Source organism: Mesoplodon densirostris, chromosome 6 (assembly GCF_025265405.1).
Source record: "Mesoplodon densirostris isolate mMesDen1 chromosome 6, mMesDen1 primary haplotype, whole genome shotgun sequence".
NCBI lineage: Eukaryota > Metazoa > Chordata > Mammalia > Artiodactyla > Ziphiidae > Mesoplodon > Mesoplodon densirostris.
Genome location: NC_082666.1, coordinates 19,670,957 through 19,698,713, shown reverse-complemented (window position 1 = coordinate 19,698,713; position 27,757 = coordinate 19,670,957). Strand labels below are relative to the sequence as shown.

The 27,757-nt window shown below is 49.5% G+C and overlaps 1 protein-coding gene across 3 annotated transcripts; it reads left to right on the top strand.

The window, feature by feature from the left end:
• Positions 1-303: 303 nt before the first annotated feature.
• On the top strand, positions 304-27,757 carry TMEM268 (transmembrane protein 268). 3 transcript variants are annotated; one of them, XM_060102196.1, is made up of 10 exons: positions 304-417; positions 3,666-3,848; positions 9,699-9,808; positions 12,615-12,722; positions 13,770-13,919; positions 18,277-18,387; positions 19,201-19,281; positions 20,757-20,942; positions 24,144-24,362; positions 24,492-27,754. In XM_060102196.1, the coding sequence occupies exons 2-9, from the start codon at positions 3,740-3,742 to the stop codon at positions 24,321-24,323; spliced, it is 1,035 nt and encodes a 344-aa protein (XP_059958179.1). In that variant the 5' UTR covers positions 304-417; positions 3,666-3,739; the 3' UTR covers positions 24,324-24,362; positions 24,492-27,754. The 3 variants fall into 3 exon arrangements, with proteins under 3 accessions (XP_059958179.1, XP_059958177.1, XP_059958178.1); XM_060102194.1 differs by having other exon boundaries at positions 329-417; positions 3,662-3,848; XM_060102195.1 differs by lacking the exon at positions 20,757-20,942 and having other exon boundaries at positions 329-417; positions 3,662-3,848; positions 24,492-27,757.

The window sequence follows — 27,757 nt, the reverse complement described above, 5'->3', positions numbered from 1 at the left end:
TCATTTCGTCCGGGGCGCGGGTCCCCCCCCGCTGCCCCCCACCCCCCACCCCCCACCCCCGAGCTCCAGAAGCGACGCACGTGGTCGGCGAGCGCCGAGGCGCTTCCCGGCGTCCCGGGAGGGAGCCCAGCTGATGAAAGGCAGCTCCCAGCTCGGTTCCGAAGCGGGCCCGGGAGCCGGCTTCCCTCTGGGCCCCGAGGCGAGCCCGGCGGCCGGCTCCTCCCGCTGGGGTGACCGCGCGGGGCCGGCCCGGCCCGGGGGCGGGACCTGGGAGGGCGGCGCGTGGCGCGGGCGGCGGGCGGAGCGCGGGCAGCGGTGCCCCGAGGCTGCCGCGTTGTGGGGAGGCGGCGCCCCCTGACCTTCCGCGTCCCCGGGCCCCCCGGGAGGCGGTGAGGGCGGCGACGGCGGCGCGGACGGGTGAGTGTGCGCGGGCCCGGGGTGCGCGCCCCTGTGTTTGCGCGCGGGGCCGGGCGCGGGCGGCCGCGAGCCCCGATTTGAGCCGCGCGGGTCCCGTGCTGCCGCCTGGGCGCCCGTGTCTTGGTCTGGGGTGGGCGCCGCGGGCCGCGTCCACGTTCTTCCTGCGCCTTTGGGCCCCATTTCCCTCTGTCGTGCGTGGGAGCTGCTCTCGGGCGGCTCCTGGGAGCCGGTGGGCTTGGGACAGTGCTCCCACTGATTTCAGGGTGAGGGAGGCCCAGAGACAGCAGACCCGGGAGGAGACTTGAGGGCAGAACCTGAAGCTAGACTCAGCTGCCCAAGGCCAAGGCCAGATGCGGCGGAACATCCCTTGCCCGAATGAGCTCGGTTCCGTTGTGGCTCCATCCCCCACCTGGCTCCTTGACCTTGGATAGTTCACTTTCGTTTCTGGGTCTTAATTTTCTCATGTGGAAAGTGGAGAGCTTGGAGCCATTGTCTCTCAAGGCTTTTCCACCCCAAAACTTCTGTGACAGACCCTCTGTGGTCCCTTGTTGGGACTTGCCAGTTTAACAAAACAAAACCTGACTTGTGAAAACTGTAGGATTCCCCTTCTTCCCCAACACACACGAAGGCACACACGCACACCCCTCAGTGAGGTACAGGGCCTCCTGGGGAAGCTGGGCACTCAGTGTCTGCAGAAATGGAGACCTTTGCTCAGCGGGACTTTTAGGATATCTTCCTTTGCAGAGGCTTGCCACTCAGCTCAAAAAGATGGATAACTGGAAGGTCTGGTTAAGGGGAATCAGCCGTGGGAGTTAAGGAAGCTGGGGAGTGGATGACCCGTTAGATACAGGAACCTCAGGGCTGTGCTCGCTCCCTGGCTCTGACTCCACCCTGGTGCCTCTCCCTCCCTCCCTTGCCCCCTAGGGCTAGTGCAGGGCTGAGTGGGGTGGCAGGTCAGGACACACTGATGGGTGATGGATGGGTCAGCACCTGCCCTTGGCCAGTCTTGCCAACACCCCTCCTGCCATCTGCAGCCTCCAGGTTGGATGAGGGGCTGCAGGGTGAGTGCAGAGGCTGCCCTCATTGGGCCCATCCTGGCCTCTGGTTTGTACCTCTCCCTACTTGGTAGTCCCTCCTCTTGCTCTACCTTTGCCAAGCCAGGAGCCTCTTTCCCTGCTCCAAGAAGCTTCCTGAAGAACTCTTCCCTCATTCCAAGGTGCTGCCGGCTCCCTCCGACTGCCTTCTTTGGTCATTGTCTGTTATTTCTCTTTCTCTGAGTTTCTCTTTCCCATCAGATGGTGGTACCCAGCAGGGAGGGCTGAACAGGGAGGGACTTAAGATTTTATTTCTGGTTTTATAGTTTAGAAAGCACAGGGCCTGGCACTAGAAGGTTCTTGGGGAGTGTCTGTGGAGTAAAAATAATGATTGCTATATTCCTTTTTGCCCCGTGCTGCTCTCAAGTGATTCAAGTATGAATTCCTTAAGCCTCACAATAGCCTCGTTACATTATTCCCATTTACATGTGTAGAAACGGAGGCAGATGCAAGTCACTTGCTCCAGGTCGTATACGTGGGAAGTGGCAGGACGGTGCGGGTTGCTTTTATCCATTACGCTAAATGGCCTTCAGGTGAATGAATTCTCCTGGTTGGGACTTTGTGGAGGCTAATTGGGCCAACTGGGGTGCTGGGATTTCTTCTTCCCAAAGACAATGTCTGCTTGTGGGATTTTGCAGCTAATGAACCTTCCATGTAGTCTGGAAGGATGTCTGTGCAGCTCCAGCTTGTGGGTGGTCCCTCCTGCCTGGAGGAGTGAGGGTGGGCTCAAGGACCTTTCTGAGATTCCAGTACAGCTCCTCCAGGCAGCAGGTTCCTAGCTATGATGTCCCTGGGTTCCTGGTCTGGAAAATGGATCCAAGGATTCTGTTTGTCTCCTGGGCCTAGGATATAATCAGGTGAGGCAGGAAAGGGCCTCAGTTATTGCCAAGTGCAGGGCAGACATCCTTGGGCTGTTGTTGTTGCTTTCATGCCTCTTGGGGGGGTACAAGATAAGAGGGAGGAAGTAAAGGGTGATATGACTGACCGGTACTCAGTGATATTTAGGAGTGCCTGCTGTGCGCCAGGCTTGGGCTAGGTGAGGGGAGATGGTCCCTGCCCTCCCACAGCTTGGCAGCTCAGATGCCAACTGGAGCTTGTTACTAGATCACACCTGGGAAATGCAGTCTCCCTCGACCCAGTCTTTTTTTTTTTTTGCGGTACGCGGGCCTCTCACCGTTGTGGTCTCTCCCGTTGTGGAGCACAGGCTCCAGATGCGCGGGCCTAGCCGCTCCGTGGCATGTGGGATCTTCCCGGACCGGGGCATGAACCCGCGTCCCCTGCATCGGCAGGCGGACTCTCAACCACTGCGCCACCAGGGAAGCCCGACCCAGTCTTTTTTAAGGCAGTTTAAGGAGGAGGCTCAGCGATAGCCAGACCTGGGTGCTGAGGTTCAGGGGCACGAGAATGATGGGCTTGGATTCTGCAGCTGGATGGCCTGGTCCATCTCCTGTCTCCACAGCTCCCAGCCATCCCACCTTGGGCAGCTCATGTCACATCTTTGACCCTCTGTTTTCTCTCCTGTGAAATGGGAAAAACCTGTGAGGAAATAGGCCTTATGATGAGCAGGGTACTGGATGCCATACTTATGTCTCCTTGTGTTACCCCCACAGCAGCTATGCCAGATAGGCCTCTCTGAACCCATTTTATAGATGAGGTCAGAAAGGCTCAGGGAGTTAAGTGCCTTGACAGTGAATGTCCCAGAGCATGTGAGGGCTGAGTGAAGGTTCAAATCTAGGTCTTTTGATGCTAAAGTCCTTGCTCTTTTCTTTTCATAACATTTGCTGCTTTGTATAAACAAGGCTCCCCATGATGAATATACCTGCCCTATACTCAGTCAGGAAGGGAAATCCCAGATGCCTAGGAGTGGGGCCTGGTCAGCTCGTGAGTTCTCTGTGGGTCCCTCGATGTGTCTGAGCTGGAGAAGATCCAAGAGCAGAGGGAAGTCTCAGCCAAGGCCTTGGAGGGTTTTAGCCCTTCCCCCTCACCCCCTCTGAGAACGTTCCTCAGCATGATCAGCAAGACCACAGTCCAAGGGAAGACTCTGGGTGGCTCTCACTGGTCTGGTGATGGCTTTGGCCTTGAGAGCCTGAGGAGCCTGGCCTGCCCAGGACCAGGCCTGAAGTTCTTTCTCGTGATGTTGTTTTCTGAAGGCAGGCGAAGCTGAGCTGGCTGCTCCAGGATGCACCACAGCTCTGAGAAGGGGAAGCAGAAGTCCTGTTGGCTCTGCTATGGCGTGTGAACCGCAGATGGACCCCGGCGGTGCGGCCGGCCCCTTGCCCACCTCCTCCCCTGGGTGGAGCGCCCTGCCTGGCGGGAGCCCTCCTGGCTGGGGGCAAGGTAGGATCATGACCCTTAATTCCTTCCTCCCCTATCCCCCCAGGATGCTGAACTGGACTCATACTATGTATGATTGAGGGGAGGGCAGTGGAGGGGCACAGAAGTATCTTTAGATAAGGGTGGGCATTTGGGGATGTGTTTCCAGGCCAGTTTCTGTCATTTCTACCTATTCTCTCTGTCACCAACTCATTAGATTGCCCTCTGCCAGGATCCCTGCTGTAGTTTCCTAGCACCTCTCCTCCTTGCCTCTTCTGTTCTCTGCATGGTGTCTCAGAGAGATTTTTAAAAATGCACAGCCAACCAAAGCACTTTGTGTTTCAGTGTTTCCCATTAGGCTTAGCATGAAGATCTATCATTCGCCAGCTTGCCAGGCCTGCCTAAATGGCTCTTGGTGCCCCTGTTCTCTGTTCCTGCCATGCTGCCCTGCCCTAGGACCTTTGCACCTGCTGTCCCTTCTGTGTGTTATGCCCTTTCCCTGCCTCCTTTTCCCTGCTTAATTTCCATCCATCCTTCAGAGCTAAGTCCAGATATCCCTTCCATGGGGAATCCTCTCCTGATGACCCAGCCTAAGCCGGGACCCTCTGATATATTCCTGTTTCTCCCTATAGCAATGACCAGTCTGTAATTAAATAATTACCTGTGTAATAAAGTGTTGAATGTCCAGTTTCCTCACTAGAATGTAAGCTCCACGAGTGCAGGGACCCTGCTTTGCTTTGTTCATCACTGTGTCTATAGTACTTAGCACATGGCTTGGCCCATAGTATTATTATTTTTTAAATTTTATTATTATTTATTTATTCTTCACTGCATTGGGTCTTTGTTGCTATGCACAGGCTTTCTCTAGTTGCGGTGAGCGGGGGCTACTCTTTGTTGCGGTGCACAGGCTTCTCATTGCAGTGGCTTCTCTTGTTGCAGAGCACGGGCTCTCGGCACCTGGGCTTCAGGAGTTGTGGCTCACGGGCTCTGGAGCGCCAGCTCAGTAGTTGCGGCGCACGGGCTTAGTTGCTCCGCGGCATGTAGGATCTTCCCGGACCAGGGCTCGAACCCATGTCCCCTGCATTGGCAGGCAGATTCTTAACCACTGTGCCACCAGCGAAGCCCTTGGCCCATAGTAGATGCTCAATAAGTATTTTGTTGAATGAATGAATGAATGAGTGGCTGGGCGTAGGCAAGGGGAGATGGCATTTTGCATTGTGGCTTGTTTCTTAGATGATTTAAAACTTAAAAACAAGGGTTCCTTTTATGACTACTGTTATTAGGAAAGCAGTTCACATACACACACACACCAGTAGAATGAAATGGAATGGAATAATTTGCCTTCAGCTCTTTGAAGATATTGCTCTACTGGTTTTTGGCAAGCCATTTCTTGTCCCACTATAGGAAATAGCTCCCTGTACGCTCACACACACTCACACACACACACACACACATGCTTCTTTGGTAGCTTTTCAGATCCTTTTTCTTAGCCTAGGTGTAAAAACAAGTATTTCTAAGTGGAGGACTTGCAGTTCTCACTTTGAGGAACAGATGAGAGAGTTATTGCCAAGAATCCAGGAACTCATGGTTTGAAAGGGAAACAGAGACACTATGAAAAGTCCTCATATTGCTCAGGCAAACACTGTCCTCATAGTGTAAAGAGCAATGCTAGGGGAGCGGTTCACAACCTCCATGCCTGGGATCCAGCTCAGCGTGGGTTGTCTGCTCTGTGCTGTGCAGTGGAGGGCTAGTCTGAGGCTCCACACGGCACGACTGCCTGCATTTTGTATGCTACCCTTTCTCTTCACTTCTCTTCTTACTTTCATTTCCCCTGGTACCACCAGGCAAGCTGCTTCTCCTTTCAGAGGTTCAGTTTCCTTTTCCATTGTAATGGTTTTCCACCTTCTAGGAGTCTTGGAGGATTAAACGGAATCACGACTGTGAGTCTAAGCCTGTGCCTGGTGTATCAGATGGGCTCAGTTCCTGGAAGCTATTCTTATCGTATTTTATTGTTCTATTTTATTTTGGTCTCGATCTTCTTTTTGTCTGTTTTCCCTCATTTGCTTATTTTTAAATCTAATTTCATAATATCTTCTAATATCTTTTCATATTTTATTTTATGAAGCCGCCTTAAATCCTTTCTGGAACAAGGTGTGGGAAGGTAAAAACCAACACAGCTAAACTGGTGTGCCTTTATGGTAACTTAGGAGCTTTGACAAGCTGGCTTTTAAATTATGACAACAGTAGCAGCCAGTCATTCAGTACCCATTTTGCACCAAGTGCTTAATTTTCATCATCTTAATTATTTGCAAAATCCTCTGCGGTGGATATGATCATCCTCTAAGGGGATGGCCAGGGATTAAATTGTTTCTTCAAGGTGCTCTGTTAGTGAGAGGCTGAGTTACCATTTGAACCCCAAACCATCTAGCTTGTGCTTTCCCCACCTCATTTATACATGAAGCATTTATTTAGTGCCTACTGTACACCTGGCACTGAACCCAGCTCAGGGGATTCAGTGATGTGCAAAACCAATGTGGGAGTATATAGTCTGATGGAGACAATGGACTTTAATCAAGTAATTGCATACACGTGTGCTCGTCTTTGATAAGCATAAAGGAGAAGAGCGTGTAGTTATGGGCAGGTTTATCAGATTTGATCTGCTACGAGTTTAGAATGTCAGGGAAGACTCCCTGGGCAAGGGATTAATGAGCTGGAACACAAATGATGACTTAGATATAACGGTGTGAGGCTAAGTGGATGTGTTGTAGGGAGAGAGCCGGAAGAGCATGCACAAAGGCCCTGGGGTGGGAGAGAACACTACATGTCCAGGGAGCTAAGGAGGCTGGGGTGGCAAGACACAGAATGAGGCTGAGCCTTCAAGGTGAGTTTGGCAGGAGGCTAGTTCTTCGAAGGGCCAGGGGAGCTTGGTAAGGAGGTTGGTTTTTGCCAGAGGACTGGGAAGCTACTGAAAGTTTTACTCAGAGAATTTGTATTATCTGATTTGTGCTCTGGCTGCTGTGTGAATGCACTGTAAGAGGAAGAGCAGGTTGGAGAAACCAGTTAGGAGACTATGGCAGGTACAGGGAGAGGTGAAGGGAGCCTGGCCTAGGGTTGTGGTGAAGATACCAAGGGATGCCCGGACCTGGGAGAGATTTTGTTGGCCCAGGTGGCAGGGCCCAGGGATGGACAGGGTGAGGGGTTAGAGGAGCATATGGGTGGGCCAGGGATTCCCAGGAAGGTAGAGCTAGTCATTTTTTTTTTCTTTTTCTTTTTCTTTTTTTTTTTATTTGTGGTTTGCGGGCCTCTCACTGTTGTGGCCTCTCCTGTTGCGGAGCACAGGCTCCGGACGCGCAGGCTCAGCGGCCATGGCCCACGGGCCCAGCCGCTCCGCGGCACGCGGGATCCTCCCAGACCGGGGCACGAACCCATGTCCCCTGCATCGGCAGGCGGACTCTCAACCACTGCGCCACCAGGGAAGCCCCAGAGCTAGTCATTTTTTAAAAAAATAAATTTATTTATTTATTTTTGGCTGTGTTGGGTCTTCGTTTCTGTGTGAGGGCTTTCTCTAGTTGTGGCGAGCGGGGGCCACTCTTCATCGCGGTGCACGGGCTTCTCTTGTGGCGGAGCACAGGCTCCAGACGCGCAGGCTCAGTAGTTGTGGCTCACGGGCCTACTTGCTCCGTGGCATGTGGGATCTTCCCAGACCAGGGCTCGAACCCATGTCCCCTGCACTGGCAGGCAGATTCTCAACTACTGCACCACCAGGAAGCCCTAGAGCTAGTCATTTTGCTTTAAGACTCAGGGATTACCCCGAGCTGGGCCCTGAGCCAGCAGGTAACATGTTCATGATTTAATCCCTTCAGTCCTGCCTCCTTTTCTGAGCAACAGCTACAGAAAGTGTGCTGAAATATTCAGCTCCCAGCCCTGCGTGGCTGAACGCTGGGATCCTAGAATCTCAGGGCTGGACTACCCCGCAGCAGCTGCCCTGGCTGCTGTCTGGTGGCTCCCTGGGCCTCGTACGTGATGGAAGGAGATCTCGGTCCTTTTGTTCAGAGTTTCTCTGCTCAGAAGGGAAGTTGGTTTGGCTTCTCTCTGCTGCTCTTTCTCCCTGGACCCAAGGGGATTTCACTGTAGCTGGCCTCCCTCGGGTCTCCTGGTCTGGCTTCATTGCAGCCCTGCAGGGCAAGAGTTTTGATAGCCGTTGTGACAAGCCTGAGATGATGTGTGTTTTTGAGGGATGACTTCACTCGATATACGCTTTTAAAATGTTGAGCGAGTGCAGAGACTCTGGGGAGGGCTGGCCCGTAAGTCAGCAGATTAGTTTTCTGTGACTGTTGTAACAGGTGCCACTAACAGTGGCTTAGCAAATGCAGTTCTTCTCTTACAGTTCTGTAGGTTAGAAGTGTGACACTGGCCAGACTGTCGGCTCACAGCCTGACAGCCCTGGTCAGCAAGGCTGCATTCCTTGAGGAAGCTCCAGCGGAGAATCTGTTTCCTTTTCTTTTCCAGTATCTAAAGGCCACCCACAGTCCTTGGCTCCTGAAGCCTTCCACCATTTTTTTTTAAATTTTATATTTATTTATTTACTTGGCTGCGTTGGGTTTTATTTGTTTGTTTTTTCTTTTTGCTGTATGCGGGCCTCTCACTGTTGTGGCCTCTCCCGTTGCGGAGCACAGGCTCCGGATGCGCAGGCCCAGCGGCCATGGCTCACGGGCCCAGCCGCTCCGCGGCATATGGGATCCTCCCAGACCGGGGCACGAACCCGTATCCCCTGCATCGGCAGGCGGACTCTTAACCACTGCGCCACCAGGGAGGCCCTGCGTTGGGTTTTAGTTGCGGCGTGCGGGCGGCACACGGGCTTCTCTCTAGTCGTGGCGCGCAGGCTCTAGAGCTAAGCCCGTGGCGCGCGGGCTTAGTTGCCCCGTGGCCTGTGGGATCTTAGTTCCCTAACCAGGGATCGAACCTGTGCCCTCAGCAGTGAAAGCATGGAGTCCTAACCACTGGACCGCCAGGGAATTCCCTCTCTTCCACCTTTGAGGATCCTTGTGATTACAGTGGGCCCACCCAGATAATCTAGGATAATCTCCCTATTTCAGGCCGGCTGATTAATACCATTAAGTTCACCTGCAACCCCCATTCTCCTTTGCCAAGTAAGATAACGTATTCACAGGTTCTGGGGGTTAGGGTGGGGACATCCTTGGGGGTTCACTGTTGTGCCTACCACATTGTTACCTCTTACTTAGACTCCGAGCCCACTAGGGATGTAAGTTGTTTGGTTGCGCTTCCTTTGCCATCCTCGAATAAACGTCTGCTGGATCATCTCCTCAGTGCGATTAGTTGCTCAATCTCTGTTTAAATATCCCTTGTGAGGGGGAGCCCACTACCTCCCAGACTGTGTGTGGACAGCTCACATTCTTTTTTTTTTTTTTTTTTTGCGGTATGCGGGCCTCTCACTGTTGTGGCCTCTCCCGTTGCGGAGCGCAGGCTGTGGACGCACAGGCTCATCAGCCATGGCTCACGGGCCCAGCCGTTCCGCGGCACGTGGGATCCTCCCGGACCGGGACGCGAACCGGCGTCCCCTGCATCGGCAGGCGGACTCCCAACCACTGCGCCACCAGGGAAGCCCCAGCTCACATTCTTGAGAAGTTCTTCCTTTTATGGTCTCAAATAATGTCCTAATCGCCTCCGGCCTCAGTTCTGTCTCCTGGGAGCTTTCCAGTCAAGTCCAGTCCTTCTCCTGTAGGGCTTTGAGGATGGCAAGTCCCTCCTTGCTATGAGAATGTTCTCAAGGCCAGCGGAGGTGATGCCGTCAAGGGCCGGGCTCACCCAAAGTCCTTATTGCTCAGCCACATGAAGCTTCTGCTCTGCTTTCAGAGCTCCACAATGGCCAGGTCCTCACAGTTCTCCGGATTGACAATACCTGTGCACCCGTCTCCTTCGATCTGGGAGCCGCCGAGGAACAACTGCAGACGTGGGGCATTCAGGTGAGTGCTGACTTTATTGAGTCCTTAGTACTTTTTCTTCCATCCATCCGTCCATCCACCTGTCTGTCCGTCTATCTATTCTATCATCCAATTATTCACAACAGTTTTATTAAACACCTATCCTGTGCTCAACATGGTAGGGGACATAAGGAAGATGTCCTCTCCTTCCAATTAATTCACTTAACAGATGTGTGTTTTGGGGTGTCCACCCTGTGCTGGCCACTTAGGCGGTCACTGAGTACTACAGAGGTGACTAGGTCCCTGTGCCTGGCGTCACACTGCTCACAGAGCCCAGTGGGTGAGATAGACATGCGTCAGGTAAAGCAGAACAGTATGGTATAAATGCTGCAGTAGAGGGATGCACAAGGCATTGAAGACATTCACGGGAGAAAGTGATAAACTCAGCTCCGGGAGCAGTGGTTATGAAAGTGTCCGCCTTAAAACTAAAGCAGCCAGTTATTATACTGGCAAAATGGATTTATTCGCTAATAGCAGAAAGTTGCAATTCGGGACAAGCACGCTATAGTAAAAATTGGGCAAGTCTGGAGAAACAAAGGAAAGGACTGTTCTTTTATAGAGGTAAAAGAGAAGTTGGGAGGGGCTCTTATAAACAAGGAGGCCAGTGGGGGAAACTGGGGGTTCGAAGTGTAGTGGCTTTTCATTGGCTGAGTTGTGACAGCCTCTTGTTGGCTGGGCTGTTGCCAGGCGAGGAGAAAATCTTCCTTCCTCCTGCTGAGGTAGTAAAAGGCAGAAACCGACCTTCTTCCTGTTGGAGATGCAAGGTGATTCTCTTCCTGTTTGGAGTCTGCAGATGACAATGAGTGGTAGGGCATGAGAGCACCTCCTTCTGGCCTTCCCAACTCCAGTATAAATGAGGTTTCCTTTATTCATTCTAACAAAAGCTTTGCAAAGGAGCAGATACTTGATCTGGGCTCTTGAAGGAAAAAACAGGAGTTTGCTGGGTGGACAGGAGGAAGGGCATTTTAGGAGAAGGAACTGCTTCTGCAAAGGGAAGGGTGCATGAATTCATTAGATGATAATGCAGTACCTACAAGCATAGCGATTCGAGGCATAGGCTTCATGGGGGTTCATAGATCTGGATGCAGATCCAGCTCAGCTGCTTACTGCCTGGGTGACTTTAGGCAGGTGACTTAATCTCTCTGAGCCACAGTCTCATCATCTGTAAAACGAGGGCAATATTAATACCTATTACGCAGGGTTTTTGTGTGGATTAAGAGAAGTAGTGCTCGAGGAACACTTGCACTGGCCCTGGCACGTAGTAAATGTTCAATAAATTGTGGTATTGCTATTAAGTTCCCACAGGTGTGGTTCTTGCTCTTCTCAAATCCTCCAGCATGATTAGGCCTTCGTCTTCACTGCCCAGGGAGGATTATTTATGGATGAGGAAGCTACATTGCTAATTTTACCCTGAAGACTTGAGAGTACTCCTTTAAAACAGAATTGCATTATGGTTTAAAACAACATTTTATCACCATTAAAGGGAAACTTTCCAAGTTGACAGTACTAACCCCACACCAGCACATGAGCTGGTTTTACTTCCCACGCTTCCTTTCAGCCTTTGTACGAAAGAACATTTTTCTTAAACAGTTGTCTTCAGATTGGGTTTTCTTAACTGATGAACAGTTTACATCTTGTTCTACCATGTTCCTAAATATCATCTCTAATGATTAAATTCTGTGTTCTTAAGCAATCCATTCTCATAGGACCTTTGCTCTATGACATTTTTTGTTTGGGCAGGAAGATGTGAATTTTCAGTATCTTGGACTGTATTAATAGTTATTGATGGTACAGTTTGAGAATAACACTTGTGTGTCAAGTGTTCACTATGGAACCAGCACCGGGCTTGTGTACACATACACTTAGACACACATATCTGTCTAAGTAAGAGAACAGAGGCCCCCAAAGATGTCCAGATAATATGTATACACATACTATGTGTATTTCTTGTATTTATTGTAAATATTTTATATGTATTATCTTATTTAATATGCCTATCACCTCTACAAGGTGTACTTTGATTATCCTCATTTTATTTTACTTATTTATTTTAAAATTTTTATTTATTTATTTATTTATGGCTGCACTGGGTTCTCGTTGCTGTGCCCAGGCTTTCTCTAGTTGCGGCGAGCGGGGACTCCTCTTCGTTGCGGTGCGGGAGCTTCTCATTGTGGTGGCTTCTTTTTGTTGCGGAGCACGGGTTCTAGAGCGCAGGTTCAGTAGTTGTGGCGCACGGGCTTAGCCGCTCTGCGGCATGTGGGATCCTCCCGGACCAGGGCGCGAACACGTGTCCCCTGCAGTGGCAGGTGGACTCCCAACCACTGCACCACCAGGGAAGTCCCTATCCTCATTTTAAAGAGGAGGAAACTGAGGAGAAGTGGGGTTACTTGCTCCAGGTCACACAGCACACGAGGGGCAGGGCCAAGGTTTGGAGACCCAGGGCTGACTGACTCCACAGCCTGCACCTTAACCATTAGGCTATCCTGGGTCTGCTGTGAGGTGCTGAGCCTTGGGCTACAGGGATCCCTCTCCTGGATGTCCTCCTGGATCTCGAGCTGTCCCACCTCCCCAGTGGTGCCTGTCCTTCTCTGAGCTGGAAGCTGCACCCTGTGATTGCCACTCAGTGCTCCATGCTCCTCATTCTGGCTTTGGGGGCAGCCAGGAATGCACCTCATCCCCCTTCCACATGACAGCCACGTGAACTGGCCACAACACCCCTGCTGGTGGGAAGGAGTGGGGCGTGGTTCTCCGTGGCTGACGGGTCTCTTTCCCTTGGGTGGCCAAGCAGGTCCCGGCTGAGCAGTACAGGAGCCTGGCTGAGAGTGCCCTCTTGGAGCCCCAAGTGAGAAGATACATCATCTACAACTCGAGGCCTATGCGGCTGGCCTTCGCTGTGGTAAGAGCGAGGGAGGCCTCTGAGGCACTGCTGAATTCGGCATAGTGCCCTGGTGTGGGTCACGGGTTTGGGGGCTGGTGGCTGGGCTGCCTGGGAGAGAGCAGTACACCTGGACCTGGGTTTGGTGTAAGAGGAGATTCATGGGGGAGAGTTGTAACCAGCTCGCCATGTAGAGGATGGGAGGCAGGGTTTATTAAGGGCAGAGCTGGGGGATTGGGAATCTGTAGACCCACCACTGAGGCTCTGGACTCAGTGTCTGGCTTTGTCAAGACTTTCCTCCTCTCTGGGACTTGGTTTCCCCATCTGTTCAACAGATTGGTCTATTTCAGCTCTAATCATATATGTGTGTGTGTATACATATAAACATATGTATACACCTATATATATATACATAAACACACACAGGCATACAGAATATGGCACAGCCAGCGTTGGAACCCAGGCACTCTGGTTTCTGCATCTGTGCTCTTAACCACTGTGACCTGCCACTCCTCTCTATGTATAAATGGTCAAAAAGCACTCTTGACTCCCATGTCCTGCTTCTAGGAGGGGAAGGGATGGCAACTGGCAGTTACTGATTTCCTAAGAAGTGCTAGGCTATTACGTAGGTTATCTTATTAACCCTTATAACAACATGTGAAGTAGGTATTATTATCCCCTTTTTACGGATGAGGAAACTGAGGCCCAGAGAGTTGTTACAACTTATCTAAGGCCACCTAGATTTTGAAGGATCAACGTGGGCTTCTGATTCAAATTTATCTCACTCCCAAGCCCCCTGCCCTTTTCTGTTTTATTTGAATTCAGAGTAAGGAAGGATTTGGAGTAGCTATTCTAACCCCTTGCCTCTCCCTTTGCTTTTGAACAAGGAACGAGGGCCCATTCTCACAGACCACCCCAATCTCCCGCCCCCATCAGTCTCTGACTGGCCTTGTGAGCTCTCGCATCCATGGAGGGTGTCAGAAGTGGCCAGAGGGTGTCCCTTGGAATGGAGCTGCTTCGTTTGAGGACTGGTATTCCTGACCATGCCCTTTCTCTGACTTCTTGCAGGTGTTCTACGTGGTGGTATGGGCCAACATCTACTCCACCAGCCAGATGTTCGCCCTGGGGAACCACTGGTTGGGTGTACTCCTCGTGACCCTGGCTGCCATGAGCCTGACCCTGACTCTTGTGCTCATTTTCGAGAGACACCAGAGGAAGGTAAGACATCCGGGGACTCCAGCCACGCTCCCTCCAGAAAGGCTGTGTGGACAGGAGAATCCCAAGTCAGATTTTTCTTTTACCTGCTTCAAAGAATTTCCCCAACCATGAAAATTCACCCTGACCCACGTGCCCAGTGACTAAAAGAAATCAAATCACACGTGTGATTAAATCCTTTCTGTTTTTCTCTCTAATGCCTGTGGGTTGTTTTGCGGGAAGCAGGCTGTGTTTTGAGAGAGTCTGGGAGCGGGCAGGATGGCACTTTGAGGTGACTGAGCCCTTCCACGCACCTCCTCTGCCTGGGTGCTCGCCACAGCCCTGTGAGCGAGGGTGCTTCCTGGACCCACCTCACAGCACAAGGTACCTGGAGAGAGGTGGATGGACTCTACCTGGTGCTTGGTTGACAGTTGTGTCTCGTTTAACCCCAGTAACCACCTCTGAGGCAGAGAGTGGGTGGGTGATCAGGGAGTTTAGGTAACTTGTCCCAATCCCACTCTGAGTGGCAGAGTGGAGGTTCAAAGCCTGAACCCTCTGATTCCTGATCTCATTCACAAAGGCGATCGATACCCCCTGGCTTAATGTATGGTTTGCTAGTTGTCTTCTGCTTCTTCAACATCTGTCTTTTGTTACTGTTGAGCACTTCATATGTGGTAGGTCATCTACTAAATGCTTTACATGCATTAACTCATTAAACCCCCCAGTAAATCTCTGGGTAGAGGCTTTTACGTTCATTTTGCAGGTGAGGAACCCAAGGCTCTGAAAGGCCCAAGAAGTAGTCCAAGGTCATGCTGCTAATAAATGGCAGAGCTGGAATTCAAGGCCAGGACGCTCAGATTCCAAGCCATATCCTCAGTCAATACCCAACTGTATTGGTGTTCTGTGGCTGTGACAGATAACCATAAATGTAGTGGCTTAAAACAACAGAAATGTGTTGTGTTACAGTTCTGTAGTTTAAAAGTTTGACAGGGCTGGGCTGCCTCCTTTCTGGAGCCTCTAGGGGGGGAATCTGTTTCCTTGTCTTTTCCAGCTCCTGGAGGCCACCTGTGTTCCTTGGCTCATGGCCCCCTCCTCCATCTTCAAAGCCAGCAGTGGTGGGTTGAGTCCTTCTCGCATTCTTGACTCTGAGTCTTCTGTCTCCCTCTTCTACTTTCAAGGTCCCCTGTGATTACATTGGGCTGTCTAGATAATCTGGGACAATCTTCCTATTTTAAGGCTAACTAATTAGCAACATTAATTCCATCTACACCCTTAATTTTTCTGTGCCAAGTAACATAAATTCACAGGTTCTGGGAAGTAGGATTTACGCATCCTTGGGGGACTCTTATTCTGGCAACCACCCCTCCACTGTCTTTCCGGCTGCTTCAAAAGCTCCCCCAGCACCTAGCACAGAGCTAGACTTTGAGATCTTTAGCAAACACTCCACTCTTGCCTCACTCCAGAGGAGAGGGTGGGATGTTGGGAAATGTGGTCAAAGTTTGGGGGTATGAATTCCATTTAGTGTCTGTGCTCACAGGGACAAATAGGAACTTCATGGCTTAATCATTCTGAAAGGATCTTTGTCGGGCTTTGCGATGAGGGTGACAGAATAATGCTGCCCTTGGGCTCTGCTGAAGCTCTCATGGCCCCTGTGTTTGGCCTGTAAAAAAATCAGTGGAGCTGGCTGCTTCTGCAGCAAGAACCTTCTCTTGGGGAGGGGTAAGAAGCAAAGTGCCCTGCTTTATCAGGAGCAAGCAAAATATCTGGCACCTGGCAGGTGCTTCAGGGACGCAGTTCAGGGAATGCCTGCTGGGGCTCTCTGCCTCCTTCCTCCCTTTCTTCCTTATTCAGCTGGCATTTATGAAGCCTCCACAAGTGCCAGGGGATGTGCTAGGCACAGGGCACAGAGACAAACAAGACCCTGGATCTTTACACGTAGGTGCAGCATGGAGGCCCCAGGTACATAATAGCTCTTCTGTCATCACTGTTTGTTGATCCCCTCCAGGATCCTTTACTTTCTCATAGGACCATCGTTTAATGAGCACTTATTATGTGTTCTGTGTTTGGGGCCTGATATCCATGCCCAACAACAACCTCACAGGAAGGCAGGGTACCTCTGCCATTTGCTAGCCCTGCAACCTGGGGTGATTTATTATTTAACCTCTCAGGGCCTTAGTTTTCTCATCTGTACAATGGGATAATAATTTTAGCTCCCTTATAGGATTGTTGGGAGAACTAAATGACTTAATACTAAATGACGCAACGTGCTTATAATCTTACTTGGTGTTACATAAATGCTCACTATGTATCAACTGTTATGATTATTTACTCTTCACTAGTGGTGAAACCAAAGCTCAGAGAGGTTAAGTAACTAGTCTGTAGTCACACAGCCTCGCTCAGGTCTTCCTCTGAGCCTCAGCTCAAGGACTTCTTTATCCTCGGATCCCTCATCTCTCAGGACCATGCAGATCCCCCTTCCTGACCACTCACTCTTACTGTTTGTGTCCTACCCGCATCACATAGCATCCTTGAGAGCCTCAGCATTTGTACACACTGCCTTGTTTTCCCCTTGTTTGGGTCATTATTAGCCTTTTTCAAGATCAGAGGCTTGTGAAGGCAGGCAAGACTCTGTCTTTTATCCCCTGTAGAGTAAAACACATCACTAGGGTATGTTGAACATTCCTAAAAATATTCATTTGTGGCCAACGTGGTACAGTGGAAAACATGGTGTCTTCAGTTCAGTATCATCATCATAAAGATATTACTAGGTGACATATATCGAGCGTTCATTCTTCCAGGTGTCCTACGTGAATTAACTCATTTCATCCTTATTCTAACCCTTATTATTAGGGGGTGTTATCTCCAGTTTGGACGTGAGGGTGTGGAGGCAGAGAGATGGTGACTAATTTGCCCAGGGTTATATAGGTAGTTAAGAGATGGAGTCAGGACCTGAAATCTTGGTGACAGGGGTTTCTGAAAGGGTGAACACCCTTGCTAAAGTTCTAGGCAAAACAAAATATAATCATCCCTTGATTTTCATAATACAGGCAGACCTTGGAGATACTGTGGGTTTGGTTCCAGACCACCGCTATAAAGCGTATATAACAATAAAGCGAGTCACACGAATTTTTTGGCATATAAAAGTTATGTTTACACTATACTGTAGTCTATTAAGTGTGTAAAAGCACTATGTCTAAAAAAAGCAACGCACATACCTTAGTTAAAAAATAACGCTGGTGGAAAAATGGCGTCGATAGACTTGCTCGACTCAGAATTGTCACAAACATTCAGTTTGTAAAACAAAACAAAACAAAACAAAGGCAGTATCTGTAAAGCGCAATAAAGTGAAACGCAATAAACGAGGTGTGCCTTCAGTGGCATTCCTGGAAAATTCAATGTATTTTAAAACCTATTCACAAAACACTTTAGGTTTATATGTAAAATGGAATTAGGTTGGCCTGTCAGAGAATTATGAATAGATTTTTTCACATGTGCTTGTGCCCAGTGGGACATTTGGGGTTCAGGTAGGCTGGGGGACAGTTCTTCCACGTGCAAGATTCTCTGTCATGGCACGTGGCCTACAGTGGAAGACATGTGTTTAGCATCCCTGGTCCTTGTCCCTAAATGCCAGCATCGCCTGTCCCGTGACAACTGTTAAGGGCCTTCTCACACATTCAAAAGCTCCCTACAGGGGTCCTTCCTGTTTTGGAGACCGTTGTCCTCGATTGGGTTGCCTTCTAATTGCATCTGAAAGTCCTTGTAGGGTCTTTTAGAGCTTTGGGTCCTCTCACCCTTCCTGTCCTCTCCTCCCTGGTCTGCTTAGCACCTACTTTGTCATCCATGGCGTCAGTTGGTTCTGGTGGGAAAAGAAGAAGATGGATTCCCAGAGCCCCCCTCCGAGGGCCAGTCACTGGGTTAGGTAGTATGGAAAGCAGGTGCTTTATTTCCACAATCGATGCTCAGAGCTCTCCAGCCCCCTCCTCCTGCAGATATGTGTGGCCCCTGACTGTGTCCCAGGCACCGGGTTGAGTGTGTCACACACACAATCTCAGTTCAATCTCACCGTGTTCCTAAGGGCCGGAGATGCTTTTTAGCCTTCTTCAACAACTGAAGAAAGCAAGACTCAGAAGGGACACATTTGTTCAGGGCCACACCGCCGGGAAGTAGCAGAGCTGGGCTTCACCCGAAGCTCTCTGACACTATTGAATTTATTGTCCCAACAATGCCACGGTCTGTTTTATAGGGGAGACAATGGATGTGTCTTGGAGACCAGAATTGTCCCGTGGTGTCTCGGGGAGGGACAGTGTGTGGTTATTGCCCAAGCCCAAGAGCTCCCCGGCAGCATGGAGGTTGGGCCATGGCGCTGGCGTTTGTCTTACAGGCCAATGCCAACACGGATCTGAGGCTGGCGGCTGCCAACGGAGCCCTCCTGAGACACCGGGTGCTGTTGGGGGTGACAGACACGGTAGAAGGCTGCCAGAGTGTGATTCAGGTACTGTGACTCGGAGTGACCTCTCCAGTGGGCCCACTTTGGGGCTGGGCTCTCCCAGTCTGCGCAGTGTCCCCCAGAGTCTGCTAACGGAGATGGCGTCAGCAGCCCTTCCTTCGTCTCTGCTCCAGTGTTTCTTTCTGGAGGCTTCTCTCTGGGAGGTAACCAGCAGCCTAGAACCTCCACGAGGCGGGGCTGGAAGGGAAGCTCGGAGACCATCCAAGCCACATTCCTCATTCAACATTTATTCAGCAAAGAGATGGGGCCTCCTCTATTTTGAGCCCTCAGTACCCAGACAAGGTCCCTGGGGAGGCAGGTCAGACCCTGAGGGCCTTGTCCTCCTGGCATGGTTGTTTTCTTGGCCCCAAGGCAATGGGGAGACCTGAAGTGACTAGAAAGAGGTCACACAGTGGGTCTGGGACACAGCTGGGCTGGTTGAGGCCCAGGGCGCCTGAGCCTGGCTGGGCTCTGCCTGGGAGGGTTGATGAATCTCCTCAGCACCATGTCCGCATTCTTAGCTGGTGAGGGGCCCAGGGTGTGGGTACGGGTGGGCCCCCAGCGGGCACAGGGTTTGGCATTTTCCAAATCTGCACACGAAGCCACTTGCCTACCAACCATCCAAAGGAGACCCTGTCGTGCGGGGGGCCTCGGAGAGAGCAGAATGGCGTGCTCATGCCGGAGACCGGGGTGAATCTGGTCATCCCCAGAAGGGCAAGCCTCCAGCGAGGAGGCAGGAGGTGAGGCCCGTCTCAGAGATGGAGAGTTCAAGGTCTGGTGGACTTTGGCCTCAGCGGTCATGGTTGCTTCTCTCCCCAGCTCTGGTTTGTCTACTTCGACCTGGAGACCTGTGTGCAGTTTTTGTCCGACCATGTTCGAGAAATGAAGACGAGCCAAGAGGTGAGATACCTTAAGTGAAAAACAAAGCAAAAAAATAAACCAGGAGGCTAAATTGTATAGATTGCATTACCTCAGTGTTGGAACAAGTGTCTAAGGAAAAGTTACTTGGAAGGAAGAATACCTCTGTGGAACCATGGTTGTTTTTGCCTACGGAATTATGGCTGTTTTTCTCTTCCTTTTTAAAGAATTAAAAAAAAATAGAATTATTTATTTATTTATATTTAATTTTTGGCTGCGTTGGGTCTTTGTTGCAGCGAGCGGGGGCTACTCTTTGTTGTGGTGCGCGGGCTTCTCATTGCGGTGGCTTCTCTTGTTGCGGAGCACGGGCTCTAGGCGCTTGGACTTCAGTAGTTGTGGCACGTGGGCTCAGTAGTTGTGGCTTGCGGGCTCTAGCGCGCAGGCTCAGTAGTTGTGGCACATGGGCTTAGTTGCTCCACGGCATGTGGGATCTTCCTGGACCAGGGCTCGAACCCATGTCCCTTGCATTGGCAGGCGGGCTCTCAACCACTGGACCACCAGGGGAGCCCCCTCTTTTCTGCGCCACCAGGGAAGTCCTCTTTTCCTTTTTTTTTTTTTTTTTTTGCGGTATGCGGGCCTCTCACTGTTGTGGCCTCTCCTGTTGCGGAGCACAGGGTCCGGACACGCAGGCTCAGCGGCCATGGCTCATGGGCCTAGCCGCTCCACGGCATGTGGGATCTTCCTGGACTGGGGCACGAACCCGTGTCCCCTGCATCAGCAGGTGGACTCTCAACCACTGGACCACCAGGGAAACCCCCTCTTTTCCTTTTTAACTAGTCACATTTTCCACATTTTCTACAGTGAATATAAATTTTATCTATAATAATAATAATAAATAGCAGTGAGAATATATTTCATTTATAACAACAACAATAATAAAGATTCTGGCAGAGGAAAATACCTTATATTTAGATGACTTTCACTTGTTTGAAATCCTGAATGTTTTGAGAAAGAACGGGGAGAGTTTGCTCCAGTTCCACAGAGGAGGAAACTGAGGCTCTGAGAAGCCTCAGAGCTGGTTGGTGATGCCAAGTTTGGAGCCCAGCTCGCCTGTCCTCGAGCCCTGTGCTTCTTCCCTGGGATCCATTTTCAGGCCCCCGCAAGTGCTGTAGTCGGCTTTGAAGTCAGGATTGTGGCTTAGCCCTGATCCGGACCTACTGGTTCCTGTGTGGCTTTAGGCAATTCCTTTGAGCTCCAGTTTGCTCATCTGCAACGTATGGGTATAGATTCCCACATCCTAGGCTGCTTTGAGGAACAGATGAGAGCATGGAAGGAAAAGTGCTTCTGACCATACTTTTGCAGGAATTATCTGATCTCTCCGGAGCCTCCCGAGGTCAGCATCTGAGTCTGTAGACGGTCTATCCGTCCCATGTGGGTCTGCGGCTCAGGGAACCACCTGGCATCCTACATCCACCTAACTTAGGACACCACTGAGCCCCTCTCTGTTTCCTTTGCAGTCCTTGCTGAGAAGCAGATTGAGCCAGCTGTGTGTTGTCATGGAGACTGGGGTGAGCCCCACGGTGGCCGAGGGGCCGGAGAACCTGCTGGAGGAGGCTCCTCTCCTGCCCAGCAGTCCTGGTCCCACAGAGAGGCCACTCATGCAGACTGAGCTTCGCCAGCTTATTCCTGAGGCTGAGCCGGAGGTAACAGGCACCTGGGCCAGTCAGGCCCCCTCCTCCCCAACCAGGTGTTTGCATAGCGTCTGTGTGGGGCTCTCAAGTTCTAGATTCCTGGGGACATGCCTTTACTGGGTTGGTAGGGACCATACACGTCTTCTAGCCTACTAGTTTTCAATATTCTTTTCCTCACCCCAGCACTTTAAAAGATAGCTTAGAGGAATCATTTTATACTTATTGGGTGCCCCCGCACCCCATTTAAAAAATATCTTGGTATTCTTTTGTGTAGTTCTATTGGATATGTAGTTGCATATTGATGGATCATAGCCTACCTAACCATGGACATGTTGATGAATATTTGGGTCATTTTTAAATCTATCCATCAATCTATCATCTCTCCATCCATCTCCTTAAATTGCAGTTGGATATTTAAATGTTGTATGCATCTCTGTTGAATTCCATTTCCTCCTGCTCCAGAGTTCTGTTGGGTCCTGCCACCCAAGCTGTCTGTTGGGTATGGTCAAGAGCTGGTAGACCAGAAGTCTGGTAATGTGGTTTGCGGCTTATGCAACCCTCTTCTCACCATGAGGACAGACCCACTGTCTGGGAGACATGCAGCAAGGGGTGACCTCCGGCAGGGTGTGATACAGGAGAGCACTTGCATATTTTTTTATCCAATAGATTTGGGGATTAAAGGTCCAAACCAGCCCAGACTTTCCCTTTTGCATGGATGGGGAGTGGGGGGACCTGCAAATAGGACCATTATGAGAGAAAATGATAAATATATTAATCCCTTCAAAGAGCTGAAAAGATTGATAAGATCACATTCTTTCTTGTGCATGCATGTCTGGGTTTATGTGAAATAGCTTATTAACTATGATGGGTCTTTTAAATTATTTTTTCAAATTCATTCAAACCAATAGTAATACAATTTCCTGTCATGAATATCAAGTCTCAGTGTGTGTGCACATGTTTTTAAAGTAGCTGCCCTTATAAAATAGCAAAGGAAAATACAAGCAATGCCCAAGTCTCAACCTGGGCCAGACTGTCATATTTCAGGAGGAACCCAGTGTGTGCAAAAGGCGGAGAAATAGTTATAATGACCTCTTACATTTTTACAGGTTTTTTATCAGGCATAAAATTCTTTAGCATATCCTCTGAAGTATAGATTATTTTCCCTTCTTCCTTGATGGGTGAAATAAGCCTCCAAGAGGTCAGCTGACTCACCCAAGGTCGCAGGACAAGGGATAATGTGGCAGAATCCAAGGCAGAAACCAGTCCTATGATCCTCAGGAGGCCAAGTTCTTATCTCAGTTCTTTGCTTCTTATGTTATCAATTTTAGAATAAATGGGCGGGAAGACCAATCTGAGTTAGTAAGTGGTAGGCTGTTTGAAGTTTTCAACATTTTTCTAGCACAAAGGGTAACTCCAAGGAAACACAGATCCTACAGAGCTAGGTGGGGTTTCTGCTTTTTGAATAATGATAATGGTAGTGATACTGATGGCGTTTATCGCGCATTAGGTATTGGGCTTTCTATCCATTAGTGCCTTTAGTCCTCACTCCAGCTCAACCAGAAAGGTGCTGTGATTTTCTGTCTTTTACTGATGAGGAAGTAGGCTAAGCAAGGTGAAGTGACTTTGCTCAGGGTCCATCCCAGGGTGGCTGAGCTGACATTCCCATTTGGCCCTTTTGATTTGAAAGCCTATTCTTTTTTTTTTTTTTTTTTTTTGTGGTACGCGGACCTCTCACTGCTGTGGCCTCTCCCGTTGCGGAGCACAGGCTCCAGATGCGCAGGCGCAGCGGCCATGGCTCACGGGCCCTGCCGCTCCGCGGGATGTGGGATCTTCCCGGACCGGAGCACAAACCCGTGTTTCCTGCATCGGCAGGCGGACTGTCAACCACTGTGCCACCAGGGAAGCCCTGAAAGCCTATGCTTGATCCCTAACTGTACTGACATAAACAGGCTGGGTGTAACCCACACTTTACTCCATTACATTCCGACTGGACACAAGTACTGTGAAAGACTTCCATGCCACACAAAAGAAACTGGAGCATCTTTGCTGGAATCCCAACTGCCAGACAGGTGGATGGAACTTTAGAGACCAAATGTGTTAAGAGCATGCATTAAATACAATTAAAAAAATTTTTTTTCCTCTTTCTCACTTTTTAATTGTTTTCACTGCAGTAAAATATACGTAGTATAAAATTCACCACCTTAACTATTTTTAAGTGTACGATTCAGTAGCAGTAGGCGCATTCACATTGTAGTGCAACCATCACCACATCCTCCTCCAGAACTTCTTCATCTTCCCAAATTGAAACAACATACCCATTAAATACAAATTCTTTTACCTCACCCAGCCCCTGAAAACCACCATTCTATTCTGTCTCTATGAATTTATTGCTCTCTTTGCCTCATATAAACGGAATCATACCGTATTTGTCTTTTTGTGATAAATCCAGTTTTTTTTTTTTTGTGGTACACGGGCCTCTCACTGTTGTGGCCTCTCCCGTTGCGGAGCACAGGCTCCGGACGTGCAGGCTCAGCGGCCATGGCTCACGGGCCCAGCCGCTCCACGGCATGTGGGATCTTCCCGGACCGGGGCACGAACCCGTGTCCCCTGCATCGGCAAGCAGACTGTCAACCACTGCACCACCAGGGAAGCCCATAAATGCAGTTTTGATAAGCACTTTTAATATAGGAGTACTGTCTGAAGCAATTCAGCAGGTACTGCTGTGTATGACTTGAAGAATCCTGCCGTCAGAGGGGTATTCCCCCAACCCTGCCTCCATTTACTGGTGATTTTCTTCAAGTGCATTACCTTGACCTCATGTACTTTACAAAATCACAGACACTTGAAACTGGAAAAATGTGTGTGTGTGTGTGTGTGTGTGTGTGTGTGCGCACAATTGGCTGGTGTAAACCAACGGTAATTCCTCTAGTGCTCTGAGGCTCCCTAGCTTTTTTGTGCATATTACTATCACCTATTAGCAGTTAGGTTACCACCTCAGAGATGAGGAAACTGAGGCTGTAGGAGCCCCACAGAGCTTGAGAGCTGGAGTTCCAGACCAGATTCAGGCATCTTGCAGTTGTCCCGGGTGAGGGCCTTGCCGGGTTCTTCCTAGTGAGCATTACTGCTGGTCCGGGGTGTAAGGACCACTTGGCGTAGCCCTCATGCTTTAGACACTTTTCTGTGGCCCTCACTCTGCTTCCCTACCTCTTCCAGGAAATGGCCCAGCAGCTGCTGGCAGTGTTTGGTGGCTACTACATCCGGCTCCTGGTGACCTCTCAGCTCCCCCAGGCATTGGGCACACGACACACAGACTCTCCAAGGATTCCATGCCCCTGCCAGCTCATAGAAGCCCACATCCTGGGCACAGGGTGCTGCCCATTCCTGGCCAGGTGACCTAGGGACGAAGGTACACATCTTCTTCCAAGGCTGAAGGTGAGAAGTCAGGGAGGCCTCAGGAGCCCAAGGTGGCCAACGGTGAGCCCTGGGCTAGGAGAGCAGCATCTGGGGGTGCTCTGAGGCTGTCAGTCATGTCAGCACTGTGAAATATTGTGCTCCCTCCAGGACCCTGCACAAGAATGGCTTGTCAGCATCCCACACTGACCCCTGGCCTTTGCGGAAGCCGACGGTCCCACTCTGAGGTACTTTCTGTGCTGCTTAGAACTGTGGGCATGGATGAAAGGGCCACCTGCACATGCCTTTCATCGTCTGGAGAGCCCAGGAAATGTGAAGATGACCAGACCGGACCGAATGTGTGTCCAAAGCTTGGTCTCAGGTGATGATGCTCCTGTCCCCACGCGCTCCTTGTCAGATGGAGACTCAGGGAGGACACTGCTCTTTGTGGCATTGCCTTGGGCCCCTTAGATTATAAGAAGCCTCTTCCCAATCTGAAGTGAAGAAGTAAATTCTCAGAATGTTCTCCATTTTTAAGTTGTTTTTTCCCTACATTTTCTGAAAAACGATGGCACTTGGGCTTGTACGCTAGCACACAGGCCTTCAGGAGTAGGAAACAAACGACCTGTAACTGCTAATGGGAATATTTGGAAGAGACTGATCCTGTCTGATTGGAGGACATATTTTGTTCAAAGGCATGCTTGCTTGTGGGTATGGTTTCATACTGCAGATGGAGAATGGCCGTTGGTTCCTTAACACTAACTCTGTCCTGGAGTGAAGCGTAATCTGTCACTTGTGGAATTCCATGAAGAGCTCAGAGGCTGCCAGGTGCTCTCTGCTTCTGAACAAGTTTGAAGACCCGTTGTTCCCTAGGCCCAAATCCAAAAGCCCTAGCCTGGCACTTAAAGGCTCCCCAGCACCTAAGACCTGGCCTTCATCTGCAATTTTGGCTTCATCGCCCATAAAAATCCTTCATAGGTTGAAACACTTTTCCTGGACTGACATACCTGTTCCTTTGTATCTGCTGGACCCCTATGCATGCTTTTGTAAAAAAAAATTTTTTTTTAAATTGAGGTATGGTTGATGTAAGATATATACAAGGTTCAGGTGTACAACATAGTGATTCACCATTTTTAAATGTTATACTCCACTTATAGTTATTATAAAATGTTGACTGTATTCCCTGTGTTGTACAATATATCTTTGTAGCTTATTTATTTTATACATGGTAGTTTGTACCTCTTATCCCCTCCCCCTATCTTGCCCCTCCCCATCCTATGCATGCTTTAAAGCTCAGCTTTCCTCACCCCTCCTTCAGGAAGCCTTTCAACATAGCCAGACCTGCCACTCTCTGCTTCCTTTATTTTTCTATTTTTATTTTTAAAAAATTACCTCTTAATCCATTAATCCTAATCATCTCACTTTTTTTTTTTCCCCACACCACGTGGCTTCTGGGATCATAGTTCCCCGACCTTGGATTGAACCCAGGCCACCGTAGTGAAAACACCTAGTCCTAACCACTGGACCGCCAGGGAATTCCTGACTGCGGCCTTTAAATTCTTGATGTAGTTGCTGCCTTTACTGATGTCTTATGTTATTGATTCTGTTTTCCTGTGCATATACCTATTCTTCTAGCTAGACTATAAGCTCCTCAAGGACAAAGACTGCACCTTGTACTTTTTGTGCATGACCTGGACTTGCTAAGGAAAAAAATCCTGTGGACTGAGTGCTTTGTCATCTCTATAGTAGCTTTTGCAAATTGCTCTCTGTACTCAGTTGAATGATGAAGTTGTCACAGACTGGGGTTCTGGTCCTGAACTGCCACTTTTAGCTATGTAACTTTAGGCTGGTCCTCAGTCTACACATCTGTATAGTGGGTAGATTGGATGATTCTTAATGGCCCTTTCAAAGCCAAAGATCTGGGAATTTCCATCTTTTTCTGTTCCATTTTAACCCTTGGTCTTTCTCTCTGTTATGCCTTTATCTACACGCAGAAAGGTTCTATAGACCCACACAGGTGAGGTGTCCCAGACCTGATACCCCTTTGGATGGAACACTGGCCTAGCCAGCAGGAGAGCTATATTCTCATTTCAGATCTGCTACTTCTTAGCAGTATGACCTTGGTTAGGTTAACCTCACTGAATGTCAGTTCACTCTATAAATGAATCTGGTGAACATGAAATGTAATTATGTGGGTGACTTACCATGTAAGAGATGAATCTGACTGTTCACTTTCTCTGGGCCAGAGAAGAGAAATCATGTACATAAACCAGCCCTTGGAAATGGCTCTTTTAGGCATTTCTCTTTAGCCAACAAATGCTGTGGCCCGCTTTGCTCAATGAGAATTATTCATGAAGGCGATCATTGTTTTTCTCACCTGCCACAGCGGAAGTGTGGGCTGTGAATGTGATCAATAGTAGCCCATATTTATCATCCAACCATAAAACCCTGGTAAGTATAATAACAGAGAATAAAAATGTGTGTGTTTTAACAAAACAGCAGTTTTTCCATTTTACAGCTTCCTTAAAGGACCCTTGATGTGTTGTTTCCTGCCTTTTCCTCTCTTTAGAGTTTCTGGTGGTCTCACCCAGTGGGTAGGGCATTGAGGTGTGCCCATGAGGTACATTTCTTCGCATTTGAGCCTCAGTTTCTTTCCTCTTTTAGAAAATTCTGTGATCCTGTCTTGCCTGCTTCACAGGGTTGCTGTGAAGATGAGATTCCACAAAGGAACATGTGCGCCGTTTCAAAGCTCTGTGTTGATGACAGGCATGGAGCTGGTGAAGATGGTGCCATGTCGTGAAGTGGGAGCGGAGGGCTTGGATTCTAGAGTCACATGTATTCAAATCTAAGGTCTGCCACCTAGGAGCCGCGTCCTTCCCATCCTTGGGTCTCAGTCCTCAAGTGTGGAATGGAGATAAGTGTGCCTACCTGGCAGGTGGTTGTGAAGATTAAATGATATAAAAAATGTAAAGTGCTTACAACTGTGCGTTGCAAACTTGAGTAAGTGCTCAAGAAATTGTTGCTATTATTATTATTTTTTAACTGTCACTGTGTCGTAAATGCTGTAGGTGCCCGACTTATGCTTTTGTGGATGATGTAGTTCATTAACAGTTAATGTTTATTCATTCTGCATCAGACCTCAGTTACTCCAGCATCATGGGGTGTATTTATGTGAATAACGATTCTAGTCTTTATTCTTTAATCTAGGAAAGATTCTGCTTCCCTAGCAGGGAAGTTACGCACAAGCTGGTTGGTGACTTTGGGCCAGATGCTCACCCTCTCTGTTCCTCCTCATCTATTAAGGGGGCATGTGATAATAGGGTGATGAATTGAGGTGATGCATGCAAAGCACAAGGCCTGGTTCATAGTGTGGTCCATAGTAAGGGCTCCATCATCTGATGATGACTTTTCTTCAGCTGCTGCATACTGTTTTCTAC

What these genes read in the sequence shown, in the direction of transcription:
- TMEM268 (XM_060102196.1), top strand. Translation starts at nt 3,740, where the DNA reads ATGGCGTGTGAACCGCAGATGGACCCCGGCGGTGCGGCCGGCCCCTTG. An exon ending in CCCTCCTGGCTGGGGGCAAG is followed by an intron (nt 3,849 to 9,698) that starts GTAGGATCATGA and finishes CTCTGCTTTCAG; the next exon opens with AGCTCCACAATGGCCAGGTC. An exon ending in TGCGGCTGGCCTTCGCTGTG is followed by an intron (nt 12,723 to 13,769) that starts GTAAGAGCGAGG and finishes GACTTCTTGCAG; the next exon opens with GTGTTCTACGTGGTGGTATG.